We start from the raw sequence: 16763 nt of genomic DNA on the forward strand, positions 1-16763 counted from the left end.
CCAGACCTCTGGGGTAGGACAGCCAGGCTGTAGCCACACTGACACCAGACCTGTGGGGTAGGACAGCCAGGCTGTAGCCACACTGACGCCAAACCTGTGGGGTAGGACAGCCAGGCTGTAGCCACACTGACGCCAGACCTCTGGGGTAGGACAGCCAGGCTGTAGCCACACTGAAGCCAGACCTCTGGGGTAGGACAGCCAGGCTGTAGCCACACTGACACCAGACCTCTGGGGTAGGACAGCCAGGCTGTAGCCACACTGACAACAAACCTGTGGGGTAGGACAGCCAGGCTGTAGCCACACTGACGCCAAACCTGTGGGGTAGGACAGCCAGGCTGTAGCCATACTGACGCCAAACCTCTGGGTTTAGGACAGCCAGGCTGTAGCCACACTGACGCCAGACCTCTGGGGTAGGACAGCCAGGCTGTAGCCACACTGACACCAGACCTCTGGGGTAGGACAGCCAGGCTGTAGCCACACTGACGCCAAACCTGTGGGGTAGGACAGCCAGGCTGTAGCCACACTGACACCAAACCTCTGGGGTAGGAGAGCCAGGCTGTAGCCACACTGACACCAAACCTCTGGGGTAGGACAGCCAGGCTGTAGCCACACTGACGCCAGACCTCTGGGGTAGGACAGCCAGGCTGTAGCCACACTGACACCAGACCTCTGGGGTAGGACAGCCAGGCTGTAGCCACACTGACACCAAACCTGTGAGGTAGGACAGCCAGGCTGTAGCCACACTGACGCCAAACCTGTGGGGTAGGACAGCCAGGCTGTAGCCACACTGACACCAGACCTCTGGGGTAGGACAGCCAGGCTGTAGCCACACTGACGCCAGACCTCTGGGATAGGACAGCCAGGCTGTAGCCACACTGAAGCCAGACCTCTGGGGTAGGACAGCCAGGCTGTAGCCACACTGACACCAGACCTCTGGGGTAGGACAGCCAGGCTGTAGCCACACTGAAGCCAAACCTCTGGGGTAGGACAGCCAGGCTGTAGCCACACTGACACCAGACCTCTGGGGTAGGACAGCCAGGCTGTAGCCACACTGAAGCCAGACCTCTGGGGTAGGACAGCCAGGCTGTAGCCACACTGAATCCCAACCTGTGGGGTAGGACAGCCAGGCTGTAGCCACACTGAAGCCAAACCTCTGGGGTAGGACAGCCAGGCTGTAGCCACACTGAAGCCAGACCTCTGGGGTAGGACAGCCAGGCTGTAGCCACACTGAAGCCAAACCTCTGGGGTAGGACAGCCAGGCTGTAGCCACACTGACACCAGACCTCTGGGGTAGGACTGCCAGGCTGTAGCCACACTGAAGCCAGACCTCTGGGGTAGGACAGCCAGGCTGTAGCCACACTGAATCCCAACCTGTGGGGTAGGACAGCCAGGCTGTAGCCACACTGAAGCCAAACCTCTGGGGTAGGACAGCCAGGCTGTAGCCACACTGAAGCCAAACCTCTGGGGTAGGACAGCCAGGCTGTAGCCACACTGACACCAGACCTCTGGGGTAGGACAGCCAGGCTGTAGCCACACTGACACCAGACCTGTGGGGTAGGACAGCCAGGCTGTAGCCACACTGACGCCAGACCTCTGGGGTAGGACAGCCAGGCTGTAGCCACACTGAAGCCAGACCTCTGGGGTAGGACAGCCAGGCTGTAGCCACACTGACACCAGACCTCTGGGGTAGGACAGCCAGGCTGTAGCCACACTGAAGCCAAACCTCTGGGGTAGGACAGCCAGGCTGTAGCCACACTGAAGCCAGACCTCTGGGGTAGGACAGCCAGGCTGTAGCCACACTGACGCCAGACCTCTGGGGTAGGACAGCCAGGCTGTAGCCACACTGAAGCCAGACCTCTGGGGTAGGACAGCCAGGCTGTAGCCACACTGACACCAGACCTCTGGGGTAGGACAGCCAGGCTGTAGCCACACTGAAGCCAAACCTCTGGGGTAGGACAGCCAGGCTGTAGCCACACTGAAGCCAGACCTCTGGGGTAGGACAGCCAGGCTGTAGCCACACTGAAGCCAAACCTCTGGGGTAGGACAGCCAGGCTGTAGCCACACTGACACCAGACCTCTGGGGTAGGACAGCCAGGCTGTAGCCACACTGAAGCCAGACCTCTGGGGTAGGACAGCCAGGCTGTAGCCACACTGAATCCCAACCTGTGGGGTAGGACAGCCAGGCTGTAGCCACACTGAAGCCAAACCTCTGGGGTAGGACAGCCAGGCTGTAGCCACACTGAAGCCAGACCTCTGGGGTAGGACAGCCAGGCTGTAGCCACACTGAAGCCAAACCTCTGGGGTAGGACAGCCAGGCTGTAGCCACACTGACACCAGACCTCTGGGGTAGGACTGCCAGGCTGTATCCACACTGAAGCCAGACCTCTGGGGTAGGACAGCCAGGCTGTAGCCACACTGAATCCCAACCTGTGGGGTAGGACAGCCAGGCTGTAGCCACACTGAAGCCAAACCTCTGGGGTAGGACAGCCAGGCTGTAGCCACACTGAAGCCAAACCTCTGGGGTAGGACAGCCAGGCTGTAGCCACACTGAAGCCAAACCTCTGGGGTAGGACAGCCAGGCTGTAGCCACACTGACACCAGACCTCTGGGGTAGGACAGCCAGGCTGTAGCCACACTGACGCCAAACCTCTGGGGTAGGACAGCCAGGCTGTAGCCACACTGACACCAGACCTCTGGGGTAGGACAGCCAGGCTGTAGCCACACTGACACCAGACCTCTGGGGTAGGACAGCCAGGCTGTAGCCACACTGACACCAGACCTGTGGGGTAGGACAGCCAGGCTGTAGCCACACTGACGCCAAACCTGTGGGGTAGGACAGCCAGGCTGTAGCCACACTGACGCCAGACCTCTGGGGTAGGACAGCCAGGCTGTAGCCACACTGAAGCCAGACCTCTGGGGTAGGACAGCCAGGCTGTAGCCACACTGACACCAGACCTCTGGGGTAGGACAGCCAGGCTGTAGCCACACTGAAGCCAAACCTCTGGGGTAGGACAGCCAGGCTGTAGCCACACTGAAGCCAGACCTCTGGGGTAGGACAGCCAGGCTGTAGCCACACTGACGCCAGACCTCTGGGGTAGGGACAGCCAGGCTGTAGCCACACTGAAGCCAGACCTCTGGGGTAGGACAGCCAGGCTGTAGCCACACTGACACCAGACCTCTGGGGTAGGACAGCCAGGCTGTAGCCACACTGAAGCCAAACCTCTGGGGTAGGACAGCCAGGCTGTAGCCACACTGAAGCCAGACCTCTGGGGTAGGACAGCCAGGCTGTAGCCACACTGAAGCCAAACCTCTGGGGTAGGACAGCCAGGCTGTAGCCACACTGACACCAGACCTCTGGGGTAGGACAGCCAGGCTGTAGCCACACTGAAGCCAGACCTCTGGGGTAGGACAGCCAGGCTGTAGCCACACTGAATCCCAACCTGTGGGGTAGGACAGCCAGGCTGTAGCCACACTGAAGCCAAACCTCTGGGGTAGGACAGCCAGGCTGTAGCCACACTGACACCAGACCTCTGGGGTAGGACAGCCAGGCTGTAGCCACACTGAAGCCAAACCTCTGGGGTAGGACAGCCAGGCTGTAGCCACACTGAAGCCAAACCTCTGGGGTAGGACAGCCAGGCTGTAGCCACACTGAAGCCAAACCTCTGGGGTAGGACAGCCAGGCTGTAGCCACACTGACACCAGACCTCTGGGGTAGGACAGCCAGGCTGTAGCCACACTGACGCCAAACCTCTGGGGTAGGACAGCCAGGCTGTAGCCACACTGACGCCAGACCTCTGGGGTAGGACAGCCAGGCTGTAGCCACACTGACGCCAAACCTCTGGGGTAGGACAGCCAGGCTGTAGCCACACTGAAGCCAAACCTCTGGGGTAGGACAGCCAGGCTGTAGCCACACTGACACCAGACCTCTGGGGATGGACAGCCAGGCTGTAGCCACACTGACGCCAAACCTCTGGGGTAGGACAGCCAGGCTGTAGCCACACTGACGCCAGACCTCTGGGGTAGGACAGCCAGGCTGTAGCCACACTGAAGCCAAAACTCTGGGGTAGGACAGCCAGGCTGTAGCCACACTGACACCAGACCTCTGGGGATGGACAGCCAGGCTGTAGCCACACTGACGCCAAACCTCTGGGGTAGGACAGCCAGGCTGTAGCCACACTGACGCCAGACCCCCACACCTTCCCTCCATAACAGATAAATCAGAGTTCCAGACAGCCAAAGTTACTTACCTAAAGGTACACACACACACACACACACACACACACACACACACACGCACACACACACACACACACACACACACACACACACACACACACACACACACACACACACACACACACACACACACACACACACACACACAACGAGAGAGAGGAGGAGAGAGGAGAGAGAGTGTGATTGACAGGATTAATTAAAAGAGAGAGAGAGAGAAGGAGAGGGTCTGCTGGGTCTCTGTGGGTCATTAGACGTGTTTGGAACGGGCAAGTTGAGACCCTCCCCCACGTTTGAGGAGAGAGACAAAGGAGAGGAGAGAGGAGAGAGACTGAGGGGAGGATGAGGACAGGGGGAAAAGGAGAGGAGAGAGACTGAGGGGAGGATGAGGACAGGGGGAAAAGGAGAGGAGAGAGACTGAGGGGAGGATGAGGACAGGGGGAAAAGGAGAGGAGAGAGACTGAGGGGAGGATGAGGACAGGGGGAAAAGGAGAGGAGAGAGACTGAGGGGAGGATGAGGACAGGGGGAAAAGGAGAGGAGAGAGACTGAGGGGAGGATGAGGACAGGGGGAAATGAGAGGAGAGAGACTGAGGGGAGGATGAGGACAGGGTGAAAAGGAGAGGAGAGAGACTGGGGGAGGATGAGGACAGGGGGAAAAGGAGAGGAGAGAGACTGAGGGGAGGATGAGGACAGGGGGAAAAGGAGAGGAGAGAGACTGAGGGGAGGATGAGGACAGGGTGAAAAGGAGAGGAGAGAGACTGGGGGGAGGATGAGGACAGGGGGAAAAGGAGAGGAGAGAGACTGAGGGGAGGATGAGGACAGGGTGAAAAGGAGAGGAGAGAGACTGGGGGGAGGATGAGGACAGGGGAAAAATGAGAGGAGAGAGACTGAGGGGAGGATGAGGATAGGGTGAAAAGGAGAAGAGAAAGAGAGTAGAGACTGAGGGGAGGATGAGGACAGGGGGAAAAGGAGAGGAGAGAGACTGAGGAGAGGATGAGGACAGGGGGAAAAGTAGAGGAGAGAGAGTCTTTGGTGCCAAGGACAGGGGAACGATATGGTCTGTCTCACGGTCTGTTCGCATGTTCTCATCTGTCTGTCTTTCTCTGTCTGCTTGTCTGTCTCTGTCTGTCTGTCCAGATGTACCACCGGATCAGGCACTCTGAGTGTATCTACAGGGTAACCATGGAGAACTTGTCCTACCACAGTATCTGTACTTCAGAGGAGTGGAAGAGCCTCACGAAGCTGGACCTTCCTACGCCCCTATACAAAGAGATAGAACTGTGAGTGTCCTAACCATAAGGCCCCTATACAAAGAGATAGAACTGTGAGTGTCCTAACCATAAGGCCCCTATACAAAGAGATAGAACTGTGAGTGTCCTAACCATAAGGCCCCTATACAAAGAGATAGAACTGTGAGTGTCCTAACCATAAGGCCCCTATACAGACAGACAGACAGACAGACAGACAGACAGACAGACAGACAGACAGACAGACAGACAGACAGACAGACAGACAGACAGACAGACAGACAGACAGACAGACAGACAGACAGACAGACAGACAGACAGACAGACAGACAGACAGACAGGAGAGAATGGTCAGAGCAGGAAGGGTGTGTGTGTGTGTGTGTGTGTGTGTTCGTGTGTGTGTGTGTGAGTTTCAGCCCTGCAAGATCTACAGCTATAGTCTGCATCTATCTCTTTCTCCCACATAAACACACACACACAAATGCATGCATGCACACACTCACACACACACACCCTGTTACACCACACACACACTCACACACACACTCTCTCTCACACACACACACCCTGTTACACCACACACACTCACACTCTCTCTCTCACACACACACTCTCTCTCACACACACACCCTGTTACACCACACACACACACTCTCTCACACACACACACACCCTGTTACACCACACACACACACTCTCTCACACACACACCCTGTTACACCACACACTGCAGCCGATGATAATCTAAGATGCTCCCTCTTTCTCTCCCTCCTCTCTCTCTCTACCCCCTACCCCCTCTCCCCCTACCCTTTCTCTCTCCTCTCCCCCCTACCCCCTCTCCCTCCTACCCTCTCTTCCTCCTCTCTCTCCTACCCTCTCTCCCTCCTACCCTCATCTCCCTCTACCCTCTGTCCCTCGTACCCTCTCTCCCTCCTCTACCCCCTCTCTCCTACCCTCTCTCCCTCCTCTCCCTCCTACCCTGCCTCTCCCTCCTACCCTCTTTCCCTCCTACCCTCTCTCCCTCCTCTCCCTCCTACCCTCCCTCTCCCTTCTACCCTCTCTCCCTCCTCTCCCTCCTACCCTCTCTTCATCCTCTCTCCTACCGTCTCTCCCCCTACCCTCTCTCCCCCTACCCTGTCTCTCCCCCTACCCTGTCTCTCCCCCCTACCCTGTCTCTCCCTCCTACCCTCTCTCCCCTGTCTCCCTCCTACCCTGTCTCTCACTCCTACCCTGTCTCTCCCTCCTACCCTCTCTCCCTCCTACCCTCTCTCCCCCTACCCTGTCTCTCCCTCCTACCCTCTCTCCCTCCCTACCCTCTCCCTCCTACCCTGTCTCTCCCCCTACCCTGTCTCTCCCCCTACCCTGTCTCTCCCCCTACCCTGTCTCTCCCCCCCTACCCTGTCTCTCCCCCTACCCTCTCTCCCTCCTACCCTCTCTCCCTCCTACCCTGTCTCCCTCCTACCCTGTCTCTCACTCCTACCCTGTCTCTCCCCCTACCCTGTCTCTCCCTCCTACCCTGTCTCTCACTCCTACCCTGTCTCTCCCTCCTACCCTCCTACCCTCTCTCCCCCTACCCTGTCTCTCCCTCCTACCCTCTCTCCCTCCTACCCTGTCTCTCCCCCCCTACCCTCTCTCCCCCTACCCTGTCTCTCCCTCCTACCCTGTCTCTCCCCCTACCCTCTCTCCCTCCTACCCTCTCTCCCTCCTACCCTGTCTCTCCCTCCTACCCTGTCTCTCCCCCTACCCTGTCTCTCCCTCCTACCCTGTCTCTCCCCCCTACCCTGTCTCCCTCCTACCCTGTCTCCCTCCTACCCTGTCTCTCCCTCCTACCCTGTCTCTCCCTCCTACCCTCTCTCCCTCCCTTCTCCAGGTTTCATTTTGACATTAGTCAGTTTGAGGAGCTGTGGCCGGCTGTCTTTGTTTACATGGTCCACAACTCATGTGGAGAGACCAGGTACGTATGTATGTCCTCTGGGACATTTACAGCTTCTTGTCATCAGGGAAATGAACTTAGTCAAATATACCCATATATTCTACAAGATAAATTAACTTAGCCAAATATACACATACAACTGCTTGAAATGTTTAGATTTGATAGGGAAGCTGAGAGGTCGAATATTCTGTAGATGTTCTACTGCCATGTTTACACCTTCACTATTACAGTGGAACGTTTTGTCCAGGAAGTTGTCTAAAAGGGATTGAATCTGTTGTTGCCTAATTGTTTGGTAGGTTTCCACACTACTTTCCTTCCATCTATAGCATTTCTTAATATTATTTGATGCCTCATGATTGAGTATTGCTCTGTTCAGGTAGACTGTGATTTTGCTGTGGTCTGATAGGGGTGTCAGTGGGCTGACTGTGAACGCTCTGAGAGTCTCTGGGTTGAGGTCAGTGATAAAGTAGTCTACAGTACTACTGCCAAGAGATGAGCTATAGATGTACCTACCATAGGAGTCCCCTCGAAGCCTACCATTGACTATGTACCCTACCCAGTGTGCGACAGAGCTGTAGGTGAACCTACCATAGGAGTCCCCTCGAAGCCTACCATTGACTATGTACATACCCAGCGTGCTACAGAGCTGTAGGTGAACCTACCATAGGAGTCTCCTCGAAGCCTACCATTGACTATGTACCCTACCCAGCGTGCGACAGAGCTGTAGGTGAACCTACCATAGGAGTCTCCTCGAAGCCTACCATTGACTATGTACCCTACCCAGCGTGCGACAGAGCTGTAGGTGAACCTACCATAGGAGTCTCCTCAAAGCCTACCATTGACTATGTACCCTACCCAGCGTGCGACAGAGCTGTAGGTGAACCTACCATAGGAGTCTCCTCGAAGCCTACCATTGACTATGTACCCTACCCAGCGTGCGACAGACCTGTAGGTGAACCTACCATAGGAGTCTCCTCGAAGCCTACCATTGACTATGTACATACCCAGCGTGCGACAGAGCTGCAGGAGTTGTGACCCATTTTTGTTTTTTGTTTTCTCATAGTTGTGTCTAGGGGGCGGGAATGCTGTCACCTCCAGTAGGATTGATTCACTACAATCAGATTGAATGCATCAGTCTGTCTCATGGTCTTTTCAAAGCCTTCCATTGACTACGTACATACCCAGCTACAGGAGTTGTGGCCCGTATTTGTTGATTATGTTGTCGTAGTTGTTGTCTAGGGGGCATATGTGGGAGGGAATGCTGTCACCTCTAGGTAGGTGTTTGTCCCCCTGTGTGCTGAGGGTGGCAGGTTCTTTTCCAGTTCTGGCATTTAGGTCGCCACAGACTAGTACATGTCCCTGGGCCTGGAAATGGTTGATTTCCCCTTCTAGGATGGAGAAGCTGTCATCTTTAAAGTATGGAGATTCTATTGGAGGGATATAGGTAGCACAAGTGAGGACATTTTTCTCTGTTAAGATCATTTCCTTATTAATTTCTAGCCAGATGTAAAATGTTCCTGTTTTGACAAGTTTAATAGAGTGGGTTAGGTCTGAGGATAGGGGACGAATGACTGGAACGAATTGCAAAAATCACTGAAGTTGGAGACTTATACCTCCCTCACTAACTTTAAGCATCAGCTGTCTGAGCAGCTTACCGATCGCTGTAGCTGTACATAGTCAATCTGTAAATAGCCCACACAATCTACCTACCTCATCCCCATATTGTTTTTATTTACTTTTCTGCACTTTTGTACACCAGTATCACTACTTGCACGTCATCATCTGCACATCTATCACTCCAGTGTTCATTTGCTAAATTTGTAATTACTTCGCTACTATGGCCTGTCGTGTCTTTGGCATCATTTAACTGAAGACTTATTTTTATCAAATAAATTCTCTGTATTATTACGTGATTAAACTAACTAAATCATGTAAATGTAATTAACTAGGACGTCGGGGGACCAAGGAAAATATTCAGATTACAAAGTTATAATTTTCCTAATATAACTCTTCAGATATTTTAATATCTGATCAATTAGTCTTCTAATTATAATTAATTATTCTTTACCTCACGTTAGTCTCATTCCAAACGTCGTAAATTGTTGGTTATCTGCACGAACCCAGTCTTCACTATGAGTCATCCATACATTAATTGTCTTAAATAATTGATTTACTAACTAAATAATAAGAGAAATGCATAAACAAACAAACAGACAGTAGATATAGTTACAAGGAACCGATAGCGTAGTTTCCCTTGTGGGATAAACTGGTATCGCGGCTTGGTGGACAAAAGGGAAATGGGGGTCGACTGAGAAAGGCGGGAATCACGCATGTGAGTCACTACAGAGTTGATAATTATAACAATTGAAATGCTAATCCTTTGCACATGAACACTCACTCAATCGCTCAGTGTGTCGTCGTGATCTCGGTTGGAATCGTCCGTCTTTCTGTTGGAGAGTTCATCTGATCGTCTCTCGTGGTTAGAATGGATTCTTCAGAGTCCCATTTCAGAAATGTTCTTGTAGATGTTTGTCCGCCCTCTCTCTGCCGTGGTTAGAATGGATAGTTCAGAGTAACATTCAGAAATGTTCTTGTTTGATAGATGTTTCGGCGGTTGTTGGTCTTCGCGTTCAATGGTACAGAATTCCTAGCTGCAGACTAGTAATTAGTATCAAAGATTTTTTTTCTTATTCTGTCGGTATCGATAGTCTCAGAGTTTAACCACGTGGTATGGTTAAAAGATTCAACAATGTACTCAACAGTCTCAACTGTCTCTACTCAACAGTCTCTACTCAAACATTAGCCCTCTCTGTGAGGTACTGGTCTCTACTCAAACCTTAGCCCTCTGTGAGGTACTGGTCTCTACTCAAACCTTAGCCCTCTCTGTGAGGTACTGGTCTCTACTCAAACCTTAGCCCTCTGTGAGGTACTGGTCTCTACTCAAACCTTAGCCCTCTGTGAGGTACTGGTCTCTACTCAAACCTTAGCCCTCTGTGAGGTACTGGTCTCTACTCAAACCTTAGCCCTCTGTGAGGTACTGGTCTCTACTCAAACCTTAGCCCTCTGTGAGGTACTGGTCTCTACTCAAACCTTAGCCCTCTGTGAGGTACTGGTCTCTACTCAAACCTTAGCCCTCTGTGAGGTACTGGTCTCTACTCAAACCTTGGCCCTCTCGTAATTGAGGTAAGCTTATCTTGTCCAGGTCGCAGTTGTAAATGAGAACTTGTTCTCAACTGGCCTAGAGGCTTAAATAAAGGTTAAATACAACATTTTAAAAATGAAAAAAAGTCTGGGTTAGGTCTGCTCTTCCCTGTTTCACACCTGGTAGTGGATGGGACTACCAGCACTCTGTAACCTAGAGGGCAACCAGTGGGTCTGCTCTTCCCTGTTTCACACCTGGTAGTGGATGGGACTACCAGCACTCTGTAACCTAGAGGGCAACCAGTGGGTCCATCTCCTCTATACCACCCACCTGGTAGTGTGGTGGATGGGACTACCAGCTCTCTGTAACCTAGAGGGCAACCAGTGGGTCCATCTCCTCTATAGCACCCACCTGGTAGTGTGGTGGATGGGACTACCAGCACTCTGTAACCTAGAGGGCAACCAGTGGGTCCATCTCCTCTATACCACCCACCTGGTAATGTGGTGGATGGGACTACCAGCACTCTGTAACCTAGAGGGCAACCAGTGGGTCCATCTCCTCTATACCACCCACCTGGTAGTGTGGTGGATGGGACTAACAGCTGTCTGTAACCTAGAGGGCAACCAGTGGGTCCGTCTCCTCTATACCAGGTTTCTTGTAGGATGCAATGTCTGTATTTAATTACTTTGATAAAGTCTGGGTTCCTGCTCTTTAGACCAAAGCTCAGATGACCTCAGACCCTCTTTCTCTCTCCCCTCCCCATCCTCTCCCTACCTCTCCCCCACTCCTCTCTCTCTTTCTCTTCCGCTCTCTTTCTCCTCCCCTCCCTGTTTAGAATCAGTTGATGACATCCATGCTTTCACTTGTCTCATGTTTTGGTCTAACCATGTTGCTGTCTCTCTCTCTCTACCTCTCCCCATCCTCTCCCTACCTCTCTCCCATCCCCTCTCTCTCTCTACTATCCTCTCTCTCTCTCTCCCCCATCCCCTCTCTCTCTCTCCTATCCTCTCCCTACCTCTCCCCCATCCTCTATCTCTCTCTCCTATCCTCTCCCTACCTCTCCCCATCCTCTATCTCTCTCTCTCTCTCCTATCCCCTCTCTCTCTCTCTCTCCTATCCTCTATCACTCTCCCCTATCCTCTCTCTCTCATCCCTATCCTCTCCTTCCTCTCCCCCGATCCTCTATCTCTCTCCCTATCCTCTCTCTCTCACCCCTATCCTCTCCCTTCCTCTATCTTTCTCCCCATCCTATCCCTATCTCTCTCCCCATCCACTCTCTCTCTCCCCTATCCTCTCTCTCTCACCCCTATCCTCCCCTTCCTCTCCCCTATCCTCTATCTCTCCCAACATCCCCTATCTCTCTCCCCTATCCTCTATCTCTCTCCCACTATCCTCTCTCTCCCCCATCCTCTCTCTCTCTCCCATCCTCTCTCTCTCCCCCATCCTCTCTCTCACCCCTATCCTCTCCTTTCCTCTCCCCTATCCTCTATCTCTCTCCCACTATCCTCTCTCCCCCATCCTCTCTCTCTCTCCCATCCTCTCTCTCTCCCCCATCCTCTCTCTCACCCCTATCCTCTCCCTTCCTCTCCCCTATCCCTCTCTCTCCCCCATCCTCTCTCTCTCCTATCCTCTCCCTACCTCTCCCCTATCCTCTCTCTCTCTCCCCATCCTCTCCCTACCTCTCCCCCATCCTCTCTCTCTCCTCACCCCATCCTCTCTCTCTCTCCCTATCCTATCCTATCCCTACCCCTCCCCCTATCTCTCTCCCCATCCTCTCTCTCACCCCTATCCTCTCCCTACCTCTCCCCCAATCCTCTCTCTTTCTCTCTCCTCTCTCTCTCTCTCCCCCCCCCTCCTTCTAGTTTTGAGCTGGAGAAGTTGTGCAGGTTCACAATGTCTGTGAGGAAGAATTATCGGCGTGTTCCCTACCATAACTGGAAACATGCGGTGAACGTGGCTCACTGTATGTACGCCATACTGCAGAAGACCACCGGCATCTTCACTGAAATAGAGGTATGTCTCTCTCTCTCTCTGTCTGTCTGTCTGTCTGTCTGTGTGTCTGTCTGTCTGTCTGTCTGTCTGTCTGTCTGTCTGTCTGCCCGCCTGTCTCTCTGCCCACCTGTTTGTCTCTGTTTTGTCTCCCCGCCTGCCTGTCTGTCCATCCGTCCGTCTCTGTCTGTCTGTCTGTCTGTCTGTCTGTCTGTCTGTCTGTCTGTCTGTCTGTCTGCCCGCCTGTCTGTCTGCCCGCCTGTTTGTCTCTCTGTTTTGTCTTCCCGCCTGCCTGTCTGTCCGTCCGTCCGTCCGTCCGTCTCTGTCTGTCTACAAATATTTAATTTTCATGAAATCACAAGTGCAATATACCAAAACACAGTTTAGCTTGTTGTTAATCCACCTGCATGTCAGATTTCAAAAAAGCTTTATGGTGAAAGCAAACCAAGCGTTTATGTAAGGTCTCTCAGCAGACAAAACATTACAAACAGCAAAGTAGATTGGTCACGAAAGTCAGTGAGTGTTTTCTATCCTATCTGCCAATTATATGCATATTCTAGCTTCTGGGCCTGAGAAATAGGCAGTTTACTTTAGGCATGTTTTTCATCCAAACATTAAAATACTGCCCCCTAGCCTAAAGAGGTTTTAAAGAACGTCAGTTTATATCCAGAATTGAGATGGAATTCACCCTGTGTAGAATCAGTTGATGACAATCCATGCGTAATTGCTTTCACTTTTCTCATGATCTGGTTGGGTCTAATCATGTTGTTGCCTTTCCTCTCTCTCTCCCCCCTATCCTCTCTCTCTCTCTCTCTCTCTCCCCTATCCTCTCTCTCTCCCCTATCCTCTCTCTCCCTCCCCTATCCTCTCTCTCTCCCCCTATCCTCTCTCTCTCTCCCACTATCCTCTCTCTCCCTCCCTATCCTCTCTCTCTCCCACTATCCTCTCTCTCTCTCCCTATCCTCTCTCTCTCTCTCTCCCCTATCCTCTCTCTCTCCCCTATCATCTCTCTCTCTCCCACTATCCTCTCTCTCTCCCCCTATCCTCTCTCTCTCCATCTCTCTCCTCCCTCCCTCCATCTCTCTCTCTCTCTCGCTCTCTCTCTTCCCATACACTCGCTCTCCCCCCATTCTCTCTTTCTCCCTAACCTCTCTCCTCATCCTCTCTCTCCCAATCCTCTCTCTCCCCCTCCCATCCTCTCTCTCTCCCCATCCTCTCTCTCTCCCCCATCTCTCTCTCTCTCCCACTATCCTCTCTCTCTCCACTATCCTCTCTCTCTCTTCCACTATCCTCTCTCTCTCCCCCTATCCTCTCTCTCTCCATCTCTCTCCCTCCTCCCTCCATCTCGCTCTCTCTCTCTCTCTCTCTATCTTCCCATACACTCGCTCTCCCCATTCTCTCTCCCCCATTCTCTCTACTCTCTCTCTATCTTCCCATACACTCGCTCTCCCCATTCTCTCTTTCTCCCTAACCTCTCTCCTCATCCTCTCTCTCCCAATCCTCTCTCTCTCCTCCCATCCTCTCTCTCTCCCCATCCTCTCTTTCTCTCCCTATCATCTCTCTCCCCCTATCCTATCTCTCTCTCCCCATCCTCTCTCTCTCTCCCCCTTTCCTCTCACCCTCTGTCTTTCTCCTATCCTATCTATCTATCTATCTATCTCTCTCCCTATCCTCTCTCCCTATCCTCTCTCTCTCCCCTATCTTCTCTCTCCTCCCGTATCCCCCTATCTTCTCTCTCTCCCCCTATCCTCTCCCTCTCTCTCTCTCCCCTATCCTCTCTCTCCCCATCCTCTCTCTCCCCTATCCTCTCTCTCTCGCTCTCTCTCTCCCCATCCTCTCTCTCTCCCCACTTTCCTCTCTCTCTCTCTCTCCCCTATCCTCTCTCTACCCTATCCTCTTTCTCTCCCTCCCCTATCCTCTCTCTCTCTCCCCTATCCTCTCCCCCTCTCTCTCCCCTATCCTCTCTCTCTCCCCTATCCTCCCTCTCTCTCCCACTATCCTCTCTCTCTCTCCCCCTATCCTCTCTCTCTCTCCCACTATCCTCTCTCTCTCCCCCTATCCTCTCTCTCTCCATCCCTCTCTCTTTCTCTCTCTCCATCTCTCTCTCTCTCCTCCATCTCTCTCTCTCTCTCTCTCTCTCTTCCCATACACTCTCTCTCCCATACACTCGCTCTCCCCATTCTCTCTTTCTCCCCTAACCTCTCTCCCCATCCTCTCTCTCCCAATCCTCTCTCTCTCCCTCCCATCCTCTCTCTCTCCATCCCTCTCTCTTTCTCTCTCTCCATCTCTCTCTCTCCCTCCCTCTTCCCATACACTCTCTCTCCCATACACTCGCTCTCCCCCATTCTCTCTTTCTCCCCTAACCTCTCTCCCCATCCTCTCTCTCCCAATCCTCTCTCTCTCCCTCCCATCCTCTCTCTCTCCCCATCCTCTCTTTCTCTCCCTATCATCTCTCTCCCCCTATCCTATCTCTCTCTCCCCATCCTCTCTCTCTCTCCCCCTTTCCTCTCATCCTCTGTCTTTCTCCTATCCTATCTATCTCTCTCTCTCTCTCTCCCTATCCTCTCTCCCTATCCTCTATCTCTCCCCCTATCTTCTCTCTCCTCCCGTATCCCCCTATCTTCTCTCTCTCTCCCCTATCCTCTCCCTCTCTCTCTCCCCTATCCTCTCTCTCCCCGTCCTCTCTCTCCCCTATCCTCTCTCTCTCGCTCTCTCTCCCCATCCTCTCTCTCTCTCCCCTATCCTCTCTCTCTCCCACTTTCCTCTCTCTCTCCCCCTATCCTCTCTCACTCCCCCTATCCTCTCTCTCTCCCCCTATCCTCTCTCGCTCTCCCTATCCTCTCTCTCTCCCCCTATCCTCTCTCTCTCCCTATCCTCTCTCTCTCCCCTATCCTCTCTCTCTCCCTATCCTCTCTCCCACTATCCTCTCTCTCTCTCCCCCTATCCTCTCTCTCCCCTATCCTCTGTCTCTCTACCCTATCCTCTCTCTCCCCCTATCCTCTCTCACTCCCTCGATCCTCTCTCTCTCCCCCTATCCTCTCTCTCCCCTATCTCTCTCCCCCTATGCTCTCTCTGCCCCTATCCTCTCTCTCTCTCTCCCCTATCCTCGCTCTCTCTCCCCCTATCCTCTGTCTCTCCCTATCCTCTCTCTCTCTCCCCCTATGCTCTCTCTGCCCCTATCCTCTCTGTCTCTTCCCCTATCCTCTCTCCCCCATTCGCTCCCCCATCAACAGAAGAAGGGTCTGCTGATAGCCTGTCTATGTCATGATCTGGACCATCGAGGATACAGTAACACCTACCTGCAGAAGTTTGACCATCCTCTAGCTGCCCTGTACAGCACATCTACAATGGAGCAGCACCACTTCTCCCAGACTGTATCCATCCTCCAGGTAGGACTACCACTTCTCCCAGACTGTATCCATCCACCAGGTAGGACTACCACTTCTCCCAGACTGTATCCATCCACCAGGTAGGACTACCACTTCTCCCAGACTGTATCCATCCACCAGGTAGGACTACCACTTCTCCCAGACTGTATCCATCCACCAGGTAGGACTACCACTTCTCCCAGACTGTATCCATCCACCAGGTAGGAATACCACTTCTCCCAGACTGTATCCATCCACCAGGTAGGACTACCACATCTCCCAGACTGTATCCATCCACCAGGTAGGACTACCACTTCTCCCAGACTGTATCCATCCACCAGGTAGGAATACCACTTCTCCCAGACTGTCTCCATCCACCAGGTAGGACTACCACTTCTCCCAGACTGTATCCATCCACCAGGTAGGACTACCACTTCTCCCAGACTGTATCCATCCACCAGGTAGGACTACCACTTCTCCCAGACTGTATCCATCCACCAGGTAGGACTACCACTTCTCCCAGACTGTATCCATCCACCAGGTAGGACTACCACTTCTCCCAGACTGTATCCATCCACCAGGTAGGACTACCACTTCTCCCAGACTGTATCCATCCACCAGGTAGGAATACCACTTCTCCCAGACTGTATCCATCCACCAGGTAGGACTACCACTTCTCCCTGACTGTATCCATCCACCAGGTAGGACTACCACTTCTCCCAGACTGTATCCATCCACCAGGTAGGACTACCACTTCTCCCAGACTGTATCCATCCACCAGGTAGGACTACCACTTCTCCCAGACTGTATCCATCCACCAGGTAGGACTACCACTTCTCCCAGACTGTAT

General features: G+C 53.2%; 1 protein-coding gene across 1 annotated transcript in view; it reads left to right on the forward strand.

Annotated features, from left to right (window-relative positions):
• Nucleotides 1–16763, forward strand: part of LOC115127045 (cAMP and cAMP-inhibited cGMP 3',5'-cyclic phosphodiesterase 10A-like) — a 129020-nt gene that overhangs the window by 101529 nt on the left and 10728 nt on the right. The window contains exons 14-17 of the mRNA XM_065002334.1: nt 5372–5514; nt 7352–7435; nt 12419–12569; nt 15779–15934. Of these exons, the coding sequence (XP_064858406.1) occupies nt 5372–5514; nt 7352–7435; nt 12419–12569; nt 15779–15934 (534 nt within the window). The remainder of the gene's footprint in view (nt 1–5371; nt 5515–7351; nt 7436–12418; nt 12570–15778; nt 15935–16763) is intronic.

Source organism: Oncorhynchus nerka, linkage group LG16 (genome assembly GCF_034236695.1).
Source record: "Oncorhynchus nerka isolate Pitt River linkage group LG16, Oner_Uvic_2.0, whole genome shotgun sequence".
Taxonomy (NCBI): Eukaryota; Metazoa; Chordata; class Actinopteri; order Salmoniformes; family Salmonidae; genus Oncorhynchus; species Oncorhynchus nerka.